General features: G+C 45.8%; 1 protein-coding gene across 1 annotated transcript; it reads left to right on the top strand.

Annotated features, from left to right (window-relative positions):
• Positions 1-267: 267 nt before the first annotated feature.
• Positions 268-10,987, top strand: LOC100488748 (tyrosine-protein phosphatase non-receptor type substrate 1). The gene is made up of 7 exons (XM_031892797.1): positions 268-521; positions 1,593-1,925; positions 2,071-2,370; positions 2,838-3,122; positions 4,024-4,152; positions 6,074-6,124; positions 8,462-10,987. Exons 1-7 carry the CDS (start codon positions 443-445, stop codon positions 8,674-8,676), a joined length of 1,392 nt encoding a protein of 463 aa, XP_031748657.1. The 5' UTR covers positions 268-442; the 3' UTR covers positions 8,677-10,987.
• The last annotated feature ends 4,707 nt before the right edge of the window (positions 10,988-15,694 follow it).

Below are 15,694 nucleotides of genomic sequence, written 5' to 3'. Positions count from 1 at the left end.
GGAAAGCCCAGTCCAACTGTACAATCCAGTCTCTATAGGCAGGTACTGTACAGTGTGGGCTCCTCCCACTTTATTCCCTATCCTGCACTTATATTTGGGAGAACATGGGGGGGAGAAGCACCAACATACTGAGCCCAGTGACAGTGAGGAACAAGGAAGAGGTTGAAAGAATAATCTCCAGTTAAACTGATCTCTCAGGAAAGTGAAAGCAATGAGAATTCAGACCCGAGAGTCGGTGGATCCGGCAGCTCCGTGGCACAGGGTACAGGGTACGGGTTGGTGAGGGTTCTGTCAGCCCCGGTTGGACCTGGCTACTCTATATCCCTCCATAGGAACCCAGTAATGGGGGGCACACAGTGACGGCTGAATTGTAGCCACAAGCCCTTATGGTTATGGACTGGACCCTAAGGATAAAGAGACACATTGGGGACAAGGGGAGACGATGAGAGAAGCAATCGGTGCCACTAAACTGCCCCTCAGGATTCTGGGATTTCTCTGCCTTTTCCTTCTGCACCAAACAGGTAGGTTCTATATTCCCCAGTACTGACCCAATCTGATACCAATCAAACCTACTTACAGTATATTATCTGTATACACATTACTGGCTTTACCCAGTGACATAACAAAGACTCACCTTTCTGTATTGTGCCCTCAGTAGCTCGGGGTTATTCCTTATATTAATATGAGTAAAGGGAAACCCAGTTATACAGCCAAGGTTTTTATTGGTCCTTAGGTTCCCTCAGTTGCTGATTTACTCATGGTGCTGACCTGCATCTGGGTACTGTGTGGGTACTGTATGGGTACTGTATGGGTACTGTATTGGTACTGTGTGGGTACTGTATGGGTACTGTGTGGGTACTGTATGGGTACTGTGTGGGTACTGTATGGGTACTGTATTGGTACTGTGTGGGTACTGTATGGGTACTGTGTGGGTACTGTATGGGTACTGTGTGGGTACTGTATGGGTACTGTATTGGTACTGTGTGGGTACTGTATGGGTACTGTGTGGGTACTGTATGGGTACTGTATTGGTACTGTATGGGTACTGTGTGGGTAATGTATGGGTACTGTATTGGTACTGTGTGGGTACTGTGTGGATATTGTATGGGTACTGTGTGGGTACTGTGTGGGTACTGTATGGGTACTGTGTGGGTACTGTGTGGATATTGTATGGGTACTGTGTGGGTACTGAGTGGGTACTGTATGGGTACTGTGTGGGTACTGTGTGAGTATTGTATGGGTACTGTATTGGTACTGTGTGGGTACTGTGTGGATATTGTATGGGTACTGTGTGGATACTGTGTGGGTACTGTGTGGGTACTGTGTGGATATTGTATGGGTACTGTGTGGGTACTGTGTGGGTACTGTATGGGTACTGTGTGGGTACTGTGTGAGTATTGTATGGGTACTGTATTGGTACTGTGTGGGTACTGTGTGGATATTGTATGGGTACTGTGTGGGTACTGTGTGGGTACTGTATGGGTACTGTATGGGTACAGACGGAAATACATAGAGAGGCAGCACATTAGTAACTGTAATATAACAATGTGGCACATAATGTGCTTTATTTACTGTGCCCCCTGTACCTGCAGGGTCAGTTCTGGAGGTGACTGCTCCGTCCCCCCACGTTGCCCAGAAAGGATCCGACACCCTGATTCCCTGCACATTCCGTATTGATCCATTCCCTGCGGATCCCAAACTCTTGAACATAAAGTGGAATTTTAATGGGCAGATACGACTGTCGTGCACTGATAGTGAGGTGAGCACCACGGACCCCCGGTTCTCCTTGAACCCCAATTCCGCTCTGTTGGGAGAGGCCTCTCTGTCTGTCTCTAACGCTCAGATATCCGATGGGGGGACCTACTCCTGCTCCGTCACTTACGGCACCGAGTGGCAAGAGAAGGAGATCAGGCTGGAAATCCAAGGTACAAATATATTGCGCCTTCATTTCATACTGAGGGGCATAAAATACAGGGGGGGGTGATTAAAATAGATAATTTGTGGTTTTGTGTATTATAATATTCTGAAATTTCAGCACTTTTATATAAAACTGTATGTTCTCTGTTTCAGCCCCTCCACAGATAAACATCACCAATAAACTGGTTACTGAGAATAAGGAGAGCACCCTGAGTGCCGCCATTACTGGGTTCTACCCCGTGGACATTGACATTAAATGGCTCAGGGAGGGGGAGATACTGGCTGGTGGGACTGAGCTCCCCCCCCAGAGAAATGCAGATGGTACATACCGAGTGACCAGCACAGTGACCATTGTACCCACCGAGGGGAACAGGAACCAGATCTTCTCTATCCGGGTGCAACATGAGTCTCTCTCTGCCCCATTACAGGAGGATTTCCAGCTGCTCTATGAAGGTAATGACTGACATTTAGTTTTTACTTATTAGTACAATCCGGCTAACTGTCATACAGGCATTGATTCAGGAATCTGAAGGATCCCATTGGGCCATGGTTCCCCCTGCCCCCCAAAGAATATATACAGAAGAGGACAAGGCTAGAAGACTCATTCACTCACATGGTACATTCTTTATGTAGCAAAACTCAGGCACTAACTGCCACATGTTCTACCCACAATGCGGCATTTTATCCAGGCAGACCCTGGCAATTGCCCTTATTGTACTTGCTCAAGTACTGAGCCCCTACAGTGTATGTCCCCCAGTGAGCTGCCCCGTTACCGGGCTGCAACGATAGAGGCTGATAGGGGGCAATAGCAGTGTCTCACCCTATAGAACTGTCAGTGAGGGACCTCTGTGGGTACAAATCCTGCCAATCAGGAGAGTCTCCATAATGGGACACAGTTGTAATATGGTTTTCCCTTCCAGCCGCCCCCATGATGAATATCAGCCATGAGCCATTTTATGTGAATGAGGAGCAGACGCTGATGTGCCGAGTGTGGGGGTATTACCCAGAAGACATTGCTGTGAGTTGGTTCCTGAATGGATCTCGGGTGGAACCCTCAGAGATAAAGAGAATTAACAGTTCTGCTCTGGAGTTGCCCTACCGGTTCCTCCCAACAGCTGAGAGTCAGGGGATGGAGATCTCTTGTGTGGTGGAACATCGGGCCCTGACGGAACCTCTTGTGCAGTCACTGAAGGTAGAACTGACAGGTGAGAACATGTGATTATCCGGTTCCACTAATGGCGCTGTTACATGGAGCTAATTACCTGGGAGAACCTGAGCTCTGAGAGATACCAGAATCCTTTGTGTCTGTTCAATAGACAGCGTTTCAAAAATCTCCCACCGGATGCCCATATTAGCCCCATACTAGGCCCATATTAGCCCCATATTAGCCCCATATTAGCCCCATACTAGGCCCATATTAGCCCCATATTAGCCCCATATTAGTCCCATGTTATCCCCATATTTGGCCCATCTTAGTCCCATGTTAGCCCCATGTTAGCCCCATAGTAGGCCCATAGTAGGCCCATAGTAGCCCCATGTTGGGCCCATAGTAGCTCCAGATTAGGCCCATATTTGCCCAATATTGGGCCCATGTTGAGCCCATATTATCCCCATATTAGCCCCAGATTAGTCCTATATTAGCCCCATGTTAGCCCCATATTAGGCCCATATTATCCTCATGTTAGTCCCATGTTAGCCCCATCTTAGTTCCATGTTAGTCCCATGTTAGCCCCATATTAGGCCCATATTAGCATCATATTAGCCCCAGATTAGGCAATTATTAAGACATTATTCGGCCCATATTAGGCCCCTTTTAGCCCCATATTTGCCCCATGTTAGCTCCATATTAGGCCCATATTAGCCCTTTTTTGGATCATATTTGCCCCATGTTAGCAACAACCTTCTTGTTCCCACTAGGGAAAAATTAAAGGCAACATAAACCTTTTCCCATATCCCTCTGCCACTCCCAATATTATATTATCCAATGGAAATAATGGAACTAATGGAACTAATGGAAATAATGGAACTAATGGAAATAATGGAACTAATGGAAATAATGGAACTAATGGAACTGCAGCTGTTTGATTGGGGCTCTTTTTGTTGCAGATGCTGAATGGAGTCTCACTAAACGAATAGTAGTAGGAATTCTTATTTCACTTGTGGCCGCACTTTGCTTGGGTTTTGTGGTTCTGAAACTAAAGGGAAGATGTTGTTCAGCCACAGGGAATAGAAGAGGTAAGTAAATGTTTCTATGGGGTATGAGTTGGGGCCAATGGCTCTTCTATGTACATTAACCCTTCCCAGGCTCTGGCTTTGCCCCATCTAAGCTCTGAGGTGACTGACCCTAATTAATGGAACTGGGAAAAAGGGAAATAACATTTATTACAAATCTATGGACAATTCCAAACTCTATAGATCAGTGCTGTCCAACTGGCAGCCCGCGGCCCCCCTCTGTGTGGCCCCCCACCTGTCTGGCTGCTTTGATGGCTTACTCTTGTGTAAGCCTTAAATGGCATCAGTACTGAGATTAACTGCCCCCCCTGCATGGTTCTCACCTCAGATTCAGGCTGTAATCAGGCTGTATTGTTTAATAATGTAATCCCCTGTGTTGTTCCCACCTTTTAATCCCTGCATTGTTCCCCCCTGCAGTGTTCCCACCTCAGGCTCAGGCTGTAATCACCCCCATTATTCCCCTGTTCCCCCCTCAGGAGCAGTAGAAACCCACAAATAATCCCTGCACACTACAAAAAGAACATATACTGAGGTGGTACTGCAATTAAAAAGTTTTTTAATATATAGTTATTGTGCAGACTGTAGGAGCAGTGCCAGCATTGTGTCACTGTAGGCTGCCTGTGTGTGCCATACACACAGGCATCATAGGGCAGGCAGAGTATGGCACACACAGGCAGGGTAGGGAAGGCAGAGTATGGCACACACAGGCAGGGTAGGGAAGGCAGAGTATGGCACACACAGGCAGGGTAGGGAAGGCAGAGTATGGCACACACAGGCAGGGTAGGGAAGGCAGAGTATGGCACACACAGGCAGAGTAGGGCAGGCAGAGTATGGCACACACAGGCAGGGTAGGGAAGGCAGAGTATGGCACACACAGGCAGAGTAGGGCAGGCAGAGTATGGCACACACAGGCAGGGTAGGGAAGACAGAGTATGGCACACGCAGGCAGGGTAGGGAAGGCAGAGTATGGCACACACAGGCAGGGTAGGGAAGGCAGAGTATGGCACATGCAGGCAGGGTAGGGAAGGCAGAGTATGGCACACACAGGCAGGGTAGGGAAGGCAGAGTATGGCACACACAGGCAGGGTAGGGAAGGCAGAGTATGGCACACACAGGCAGGGTAGGGAAGGCAGAGTATGGCACACACAGGCAGGGTAGGGAAGGCAGAGTATGGCACACACAGGCAGGGTAGGGCAGGCAGAGTATGGCAAGTTTTTGCTGTACTACAACCATTAATATGGGTATGGTCATGTGATAACATGGGTGTTCAAGTGGGTGCGGTTTCAAAAAGGGGAGTAGTCAAAACTGGCTTCCATTATCGACCCTCCACCACGTAGGTCGGAAAAATTCCGGCCCTCGGTACCACAGAAGTTGGACAGCACTGCTATAGATGAATAGTTAAAGGGGCTGTAAACCCAGCCATGATGCTGTCCCACTGCCCCCATAGTTTTGTTATAGAAGTTTTCCAAAACTTTTCCCCCAATCTCCACAGCCAGCGACTGCTTTAATATGCAAAAGAATCCCCCAATGAGAATCCCAGCTGATGTGAGTAAATCCGGCTCCCTGTTCTCTGTTCCTGCAATTGGAGTTGGGAGCAATAAGCACAGTTTCCCAGCACTGAACAAGTCTGTCCCTTTATCCCCATGTCTGATTCCTGTGCCATATAATGACGGGAAAATGCCATCATTATCTCTATATGTAAGGTACCAGCAAGGGGCCTGACACAGGGAATCAGCATTCTCATTGGTCACTTCTCTTGCATCTATAATGAAGTTTTGGCTCAGTAGAATTCTCATTGGGGAATTTATTCAGAAAGAAAAGAGACAGCTCTCTTGGCTAATGGGACGTAGAGAGAAACAATTGCATTTGGTTGATCTCTTTTATCACAAAAACATAATCATTTTGTACTTTTTCTTTGTTGAAGGGGCCGAACAACCAACTGAACTTCAGCCTCTGAGCCCCCCCCGGGCAGCGGGTAAGTCGGCCATAAGGGGGAGTATCTTTAGCTTTACCCTGTGCCTGCTGAGTGAAGTACATTTATAGGACACATTAAAGGACAACTAAGCCTTCTAAACATTTTTGACCAACTAGTCATTCCTTTTCCCCCCAGTGGCAACTGTCACATTTGAAACGGCATAAATGCCCCTATTTCTTCTACAATTTGCCTTTATAAGATGTTTATGCTGATTTTCACTATTTCTGCACCTGGACTTTTCCTTTTTAAATAATAATAATTCTCACTGAGCCCACCGGAATATAATGTCCCCAACTTCCGTGAGTCCCGGTGGGAGATGCCCACGCACAGGGCCGTGTGTTCCAACCATATTGCAGGGAGAGGGGAGATGATGGGAGATGATGGGAGATGATGGGAGATGATGGGAAATGATGGGAGATGATGGGAGATGATGGGAGATGATGGGAGATGATGGGAGATGATGGGAGATGATGGGAGATGATGGGAGATGATGGGAAATGATGGGAAATGATGGGAAATGATGAGAGATGATGGGAAATGATGGGAGATGATGGGAGATGATGGGAGATGATGGGAGATGATGGGAGATGATGGGAGATGATGGGAGATGATGGGAGATGATGGGAGATGATGGGAGATGATGGGAGATGATGGGAGATGATGGGAGATGATGGGAGATGATGGGAGATGATGGGAGATGATGGGAGATGATGGGAGATGATGGGAGATGATGGGAGATGATGGGAAATGATGGGAAATGATGGGAGATGATGGGAGATGATGGGAGATGATGGGAGATGATGGGAGATGATGGGAGATGATGGGAAATGATGGGAGATGATGGGAGATGATGGGAAATGATGAGAGATGATGGGAAATGATGGGAGATGATGGGAGATGATGGGAAATGATGGGAAATGATGGGAAATGATGGGAGATGATGGGAAATGATGGGAAATGATGGGAGATGATGGGAGATGATGGGAAATGATGGGAAATGATGGGAGATGATGGGAGATGATGGGAGTTGATGAGAGATGATGGGAAATGATGGGAGATGATGGGAGATGATGGGAGATGATGGGAGATGATGAGAGATGATGGGAAATGATGGGAAATGATGGGAGATGATGGGAGATGATGGGAGATGTGAGACAGTTCTGCCTCCTAGAAACCCAGAAATTACATTTTGGAGTCTAAGAAAGTTACTAAGGGGTATAACTACCAATGGGTAATATAATGGCGAGGGGAGTTACAGACAGATTTCTTCTCCTTTAATATTTATCGGCCTTTTTTGGCAGGGTTCAGATTCAGCCGAATCCACGGTCCTGGCCAAACCAAACTCAAATTGGCATATGCTAATTAGGATTCAGATTTGGTTCGGTATTCGGCCGAATCCCATACAACGGATTTGGGGGTTCGGCCAATCCTGAAAAAAAAAGGGTTCGGTGCATCCCTACATTATATAGAACCTGCTTAGTCTCAGCCCCCACAGTCACATAATGTAACCCCCAGAACCTTGTCAGGGTTCTGCCATAGCAACAGCACCGTCCATTGTTACCAGTGAATCTGACTCATTGCTACTGGGGCTAAGGATCAGTATAGATACAGGGCTACAAACACAGGGGGAGTGGCTCTAGTAGGGGAGGAGCTCACAGCCCAGCCCCAGAGGAACAGCCCTAATGCCACTGGCACAGAGAAGGAGCAAAATGTCACAAGCTGGGAGGGGATATCTTTATAGGCCAATAAAAGTGGCATCAGAGTTACACAGACATGGAGGAGGGGCTCGAGTAGGGGAGGAACAGTGAATGTTATAGGCAAATTACAGTATTTATTCTATTCAGTGTTTAATAACCAACAGCACAATGTATAAGGAATTTAAATTTAAATTTCGGCATTTAAATTTTAGCTTCATATCTATAACACTCAACACGATTGGCTGCTTAGGAACATTGGAGTTTACCTGGGATGTAGCCGATAGGGCAAATGTCAGCTTTAAATGAGTTATTGATGATCCAAGAACTCTGGATAACAGGTCCCACACCTGAGGCTCATACAGTAAGTGATCTGGGGGGGCTTCCTCATCGCCCCCAAATATCTCATTCAGCTTCAGTTCTCTTCAGTCCGACCTTTATCCAAACACATCCGGTTCCAGAGTTCTAGAGTCTCAAACGCCATGAAATTGAATATGAATTTCTAAATTTCAATTAGCGGATCCCAAACAGTCTGGGGGGGGGGTTATAGTTTCATGTAATGACACAAAGGAGATATATTTGTAATGAGAAGAAACTGTAGATTTTAATGGAAACATTTGGGCCCTTTATTAATTTTTCTTAGACCAACAACGTTCACGAGCGACACAGAATGAAGACGATGAATGTTCTCAGGAAGAAATTTCATCCAGGGACCCACAAGAACTAATGGCAACGTCCAATGGGGCCCAAGAAGGTTCCGAATCAGCAGCGGCAGAAACTCAGAGAGACCAGGGAACCCACCCACCCAGTGAGGAAGAGGAGAACGTGGGGGGAGGAGACCAAGAATCAGGTGACTGACAGGAAGATCAGGGGCGGGGCTATCGTCTGAATATAAAGGGGAACTCTCCCCGGCACATTATATTTCTGTAACAGGGAACCAAGTGAGATGTGAAGTTAATTGGTACTGAAACATTTTATTATTATTATTATTATTATTATTATTGTTAAATGTAAATGAGAAGACTGCCAAACCTACTATGGCTACCTCCAAAATGCAGACCAAACAGCCCACCAATATTGCCAACGACCAAGTTAATTCTGAATAACTGGGACACACTTAATAAAAAGGGGAAAATAGGAAAACCACTTTCCCCAATAACTCCAATTGACAACCTGCAAAACTGGACTAACAAAGGCATAACCACAATTGCAGACTTATACTCTATCCAAACCTACCAAACGTTCCAACAACTGCAAAACAAATACCAACTTCCGGATAAAGAATACTTTACATACCTGAGGATTACAAATTTTAATCACAAAAACACACAGGAATACAAAAAGAAACGAGTCGAGCAACTATGCAGAATAGCAAAAAACGGACCTAGAGGAATATTATCTGCTTGCTACCAATTCCTCCTAGAAATGCCTCCAGAGCACAAACACACATTCATGGAAAGATGGGAAAATGAACTACAAATAGAACTAACACAGGAACAATGGTCAAAGATTTTGACAGTAACCACAGGAGCTACAAGGGGCACGAACCATCTGGAAGCATACAAAAAATGACTCTACAGATGACACCTAACCCCAACCAAAATAAACAAAATAACAAATACTCATTCCCCTCTCTGTTGGAGAGGATGTGGTCAACAAGGGACACTCCTACATATGTGCTGGTACTGCCCACCAGTAATGGAACTCTGGAAACAAGTGTTCAAACTAATAATGATAGACCTTCAAAGACCAATACCGCACAAACCGGAAACTGCCCCGCTGGTACATCTTCCAGAAAAAACTTCACCTCCATGGAAGAAGCTTCTATTCCAAATATTCAATACCGCAACAACGCACATAGCGAGATATTGGAAAATAGGAGGAGCCTACGACATAAACCAAATTAAACAAGGACTAAACACGAGGGAAGCAATGGAAAAAATCGCTGCCAGGAACGAAAACAAACAAGAACAATTTGAAGTGACTTGGGGCCCATGGCTCGAGTACCAAAATAAAAGAGTAGGCCACAATGCACCTGATGGCAGATTCACACCGATAGGCTGAAATATATTGCCTTACTGGCTAATAACCAATACAAGAAAACTAAATATTAAACTATTAAGAGGCAAACCCGGTGTCTATACAAAAAACGATACTGTTTTATAATAATGTTTATAGAATATTTACGTATGTTCTTCCCTTTGTTACTCCTTTTCTTTCTCACCCTCACTTGGGTAACGCAAGGAAACCACTACGACGACAAATAATGTTAAAGGGATAAACCAAAACAAAAGAAATGTGTTAACAATGTTAATTAAGATGAAAAGAAAAGAAAGAGTGTCAAGAATGTGATAACTATGCTGTATTGAAAAATAAAAAGAAGTTAAAAAAAAAAATGTAAATGAGAAGGAAAGTGGGGGGGAGACAAAAATTAGGCTCCTCCCAGTAATTATAACTACTTACCTGATACCCCTGGCTGGTGCGCCTGTTAGCAGAAAACTGCCCCGGCCCAGGGTACTTCTGTAGGGGCAACATGTTGCAATCGTCTCCTGAATCTTCAGTCTTCTCTTCGGCCAAAGCCCGGGGTGCCGACCCAGTAGAATTGGTACAGCCGGATTCTTCTCTTAGCCCTACTGTACCTGCACAACTGGACCAGAACCAAAACAAGATGGAAGAAGCTAAAGAAGATAATAATTCCCTGTAGAAGTGCCCCAGGCCCGGGCAGTTAGGGCATGTTAGTGATAAACATGGGATTCATGGGATTGTGCAATGTTACAGGGAGAATATCCACAATTTATCCCTTCATGTTTCTCCATTTGCTTTGTGTCGGCAGCGGAACAGGGAGAAGAACCAGAGTGAGTGGGACAGTACAGAACCTACAGGCCTCTGCTATGGGGGAACCTGAGGGATGGGGAAGAACAGAGACATGGGGCAGATATGGGAAATAAATACAACAATGACAGATTCATAACAAGGTGCCACATCCAACCCACACTCATGCCCAGTCTAACCAGTCTAATCCCTACCTCTTGCACAAACCCATCAAACACAGGTAGTGGGGCACTGCTGGGGGTAACACTGAATCAGAAGATTCAGGGATAGGGACCTTAGATTGTAAGCTCACTGGGGCAGGGACTAATGTGAATTTGATAGGGGCCTTAGATTGTAAGCTCACTGGGGTAGGGGCTGATGGGAATGTGATAGGGACCTTAGATTGTAAGCTCACTGGGGCAGGGGCTGATGGGAATGGGATAGGGGCCTTAGATTTTAAGCTCACTGGGGCAGGGGCTGATGGGAATGGGATAGGGACCTTAGATTGTAAGCTCACTGGGGCAGGGACTGATGGGAATGGGATAGGGACCTTAGATTGTAAGCTCACTGGGGCAGGGACTGATGGGAATGGGATAGGGACCTTAGACTGTGAGCTCACTGGGGCAGGGACTGATGGGAATGGGATAGGGACCTTAGACTGTAAGCTCACTGGGACAGGGACTGGTGGGAATGGGATAGGGGCCTTAGATTGTAAGCTCACTGGGGCAGGGGCTGATGGGAATGGGATAGGGACCTTAGATTGTAAGCTCACTGGGGCAGGGACTGATGGGAATGGGATAGGGACCTTAGATTGTAAGCTCACTGGGGCAGGGGCTGACGGGAATGTGATAGGGACCTTAGACTGTAAGCTCACTGGGGCAGGGGCTGATGGGAATGGGATAGGGACCTTAGATTGTAAGCTCACTGGGGCACGGGCTGATGGGAATGCGATAGGGACCTTAGATTGCAAGCTCACTGGGGCAAGGACTGATATAAATGATGTATAACCTGGAATGTGCTACAGAACATATTAGTGCTATATAAATAATGTATAATAACAAAGTCAGTGCCAATATTTGTCTTCTGGGACCACAGAATATATTGGGGGTACTTTCCGCCCCCCTCTGCTCTAAATAAATGGTGTATTATATTGACCCCACACTTGGAACTGACTGCAGAGAGAGAGAGAGGTTCTCAGTAGCGAAACCAAAGTGGCGCCGTATGAAGCAGAATAAAGCAGCAATTGCAATATCACTAACTGTCCACTGAAATGAGGGGAAAGTGATACCTGGGCACCGGGGTAGGATGGTGACTGTGGCACCGGGGTAGGATGGTGACTGTGGCACCGGGGTAGGATGGTGACTGTGGCACCGGGGTAGGATGGTGACTGTGGCACCGGGGTAGGATGGTGACTGCGGCACCGGGGTAGGATGGTGACTGCGGCACCGGGGTAGGATGGTGACTGCGGCACCGGGGTAGGATGGTGACTGCGGCACCGGGGTAGGATGGTGACTGCGGCACCGGGGTAGGATGGTGACTGTGGCACCGGGGTAGGATGGTGACTGCGGCACCGGGGTAGGATGGTGACTGCGGCACCGGGGTAGGATGGTGACTGTGGGTGGAACAGGGCACTGATCTGTTCATTCAACATGAAGATTCTCCCATTGGGTTGGAATAACTGTTTCTATGATCAGGTTGGGGGGGAAACAGTACTGAGCAGGGAATGACTTCCAAAGAGGATCTTTTTTGTATCTACCGTATTTTCCGGCGTATAAGACGACTTTTTACCCCGGAAAAATATGTGCGAAAGTCGGGGGTCGTCTTATATGCCGGATACCTGCGCTTGCTCCTTCTTGCTTCTTGCACATATGGTGGGGGGTGCCGCGGCCGAGTCCCCGCTCTGTGCGGGGAGTATGAAGCTGCACACATCTTCCTTACCTCGAGGAGCGTGGATTGGCTCTCCACTAGAACCCTCCCATTCGGCTGCGCGTCTTCGTGAGTTGCATGCTCGCCTTAAAGGGGCAGTGTAGGCTGGCACTGGCTGTCTGCCAGCATTTAATAAAAGGTGAGGTGCGGATATAGGAGTAGTCCACAGTAGTGGCCTTGGCACTTAGGGTATCAGCGACGCGCACAGCAGACTGACGAGGTGCCGGCAATTTTGTTAACAATCTGCCTAGCGGTGAAGGTACTCACGCCGGTGAGCACGTTCCCGACCTTGATGTATTACCACTGAAGTGGGGAGGGTGCAAGTACGGCGGTGAATTCTGCTGCATTAATCCATGGCTATTACAGATGCATCCTAAAGCATGTGGTACTACCATGGCTTGTGTAAATAGTGTACATAGTGCTCCAATCTAGGAATTTGTATCCCACTAATATTGACATTTGCTGAATCACTTCTTTTTCCAAAAATTCCCCCCCCCCCAGTAATCATGTACTAAGGAAATCACTGTATGACTAAATAAACTGTTCTATCTGGCCAATGAACTTAACCTAACTTAAAGTTGATTTCCCTATAGATTAGAAGGTATATGAATTGATCTGGAGGGTTGACAATAAGATTAAATGGTTTTAATTACAATTAAGTCATTATTTGTTTCTCTCTGTCTCTTGTCTCTCTCTCTTTGTTCTTAAGTCAGGGAAGGACCCATTCATGCAGCTCTAAAATACTGTAAAATATACGGCGAGAATATTCCAAACTCTATATTTTAACTGGAAAAGTTGGGGGTCGTCTTATACGCCTGAAAATACGGTAATTTGCTCTTAAAGAGTAAAAAAATGTACTTCCCTCCATCTTCAGCTTCACCCATGGTTCCTACAGGGCAGCAGAGATGCCAAGAGGAGGGTAAATTCCCTGTGCCCTGGAACCAGTCTCTGGGGGTCTTGTACCCCGTGTTTCACTGACTCTGGGACTGTTATTATATATATATATATGTGTGTTTGTGGCTCTATTGTGTTATACACTGGGTATGGGGGGAGCTCTACTGATTACTAAACTGATTACTATAAACCAGTTTTTCAAGTTGCACCCGAAGCCAAATCTCCATATCTAAGGGTTTTTCTGTGGATGGTGGGACAGTACGTCTCCGAGAAGCCATAAAACTCAACAGTTACTGACCAATGGGCAAGGTGTGGTTTTTTATCAACCCCATCTGATCAGTTGGTATGTGGGGGGCAGTGGCTGAAAGGTGTATAAATGTGTGCTGGACAGAGCAACTTAGGGGGGGAGCAACTTGGGGGGAGCATCCTGGGGGAAGAACCTGGAAGGAGCACCTGGGAACTGGATCAGAAGTGACCGGGCAGGATGTGAGACAGACCAGAGAGAAAAGGCCATGGCTAGAGAAAAGGAACGAGACCACCATGTTCTTTGTATATCGGTAGCTATAATGTAGATTTTGTCATTAATCTGTAAATGTAAATAATGTATAAATATTGTGTTTGTTAACTAATCATTTAAGTGTAACCATCCATTGATTTGCTACTCAATATATTCATTTTAATATACACTTATTCGTGTGGGTTATTTGTCTGCTTCTCAAAAGAACCGAAACCCTAGTAAGAGGGGTGATTAATATTATTATTAATATTAATATATTATTATTATATATAGTCAAAATCTTATAGATGGCGAATGCAGGCAGGAGAGCAATGCATGGCATTTAATTCATATTTATAAGTGTATATTATTGTGTAGCAAACCAATCGATTGTTTTGTTTTGTGTTGTTTTAGTCTTTGTTTTAAGTTTAAAAAAAAAATGGATGTCTTAGCTAAAAGATTGCCAAGGTCACATGCTCAGGGGAGATTGTTAAGTGTATGCAGGGATCCCCAGATCCATGGGCTATGGCTCAGGCTTATGTGACCAGGGCAATCCAGGAAAAATGTATGTTGAAGTCAAAAGGGAAATGTGCATTGGTTTTTGCTGCCTGCTGGATAGCAGAATAGTATAAAACTCTAGCGGTGCAGAAGGAGAATCTGGAGGAAAAGATTCTTTATTTGAATGATACAATTGATTCTCTGAAATTTTCTGTTGAAAATGCTGCTGCTATGTCCATTAGCAACCAGCAAACAATGGCAGAAAACAAGAAGGAGATTGCGCAGCTCCAACAGAGGCTGAGAGATGCAGAGGGCACCATTAAAAGTTTGGTTGCAACCTCAACCAGCAATGTAGGGGCTGATAATTCAAAATGTATTTTGGAGATTCAAGGGTTAAAAACTCAGTTAGGAGCAAGAATAATACTAAAAAGGGTAGAGATCTGTCTGTTGATGAAAGCAGTAGAAAATGTGAAACTGCAAGTGAAGGTAATGTGACTAGTTTAGAATGTACTAGTCATGCCAGGCCTTCTAAATTGATTTCTAATTGTGCCGAGTACAGGACTGATAAACTGAAAGACAACAGTTCAGGAAAATGAGAATTTCACTTACCTCTTATCGTAAATTCTATTTCTTCTAGTCCCGACATGTCAGTACGCATGGGCAGTATTGCCCCCACAGCTAGGAGGTAGGACCTATATACCAAAGCCAATCAAAATTAGCCCTTACCTATAAGACCATGTGACTTCCTCCTCACCACTGTTATACATTTGCCAAGCAATACAAGAAGCAAATAATTGGGATGGGAAACCCCGTACTGACATGTCGGGACTAGAAGAAATAGAATTTACGATAAGAGGTAAGTGAAATTCTCATTTTCTTCTTCGTCCCTTCCATGTCAGTACGCATGGGATCTACCAAGCCATGCCCCTAAAATATAAGGGGTGGGAACAATAATATCAACAGATGCTAAAAACAAATCAAGCATCACAAGAAAAAACGGACCATTCCCGGCTACAAGAATCCTCTCAGGGACCAGAGGGATTTCCACACTACGGTTGCCAAAAACATCCAAGCCCGGCTCGGGAGGATCCTCTGCCAACAAGAAGAAAATGGTCACAATCATAACTCTGACACTGGGCAGCTCGCTGGTGTTACCAGCCCCGCAGCAAATGACCAGTTAACCACAACTCTGATGCATTATCTACTAGAGCTGTCTCTATGCCCCCAATCCTTAGCACTAACCCGGGGCCC

This window comes from Xenopus tropicalis, chromosome 9 (genome assembly GCF_000004195.4).
Source record: "Xenopus tropicalis strain Nigerian chromosome 9, UCB_Xtro_10.0, whole genome shotgun sequence".
NCBI classification, from domain to species: Eukaryota; Metazoa; Chordata; class Amphibia; order Anura; family Pipidae; genus Xenopus; species Xenopus tropicalis.
The sequence above is the reverse complement of the archived record's forward strand: the minus strand, read 5'-3'. Positions and strand labels throughout refer to the sequence as shown.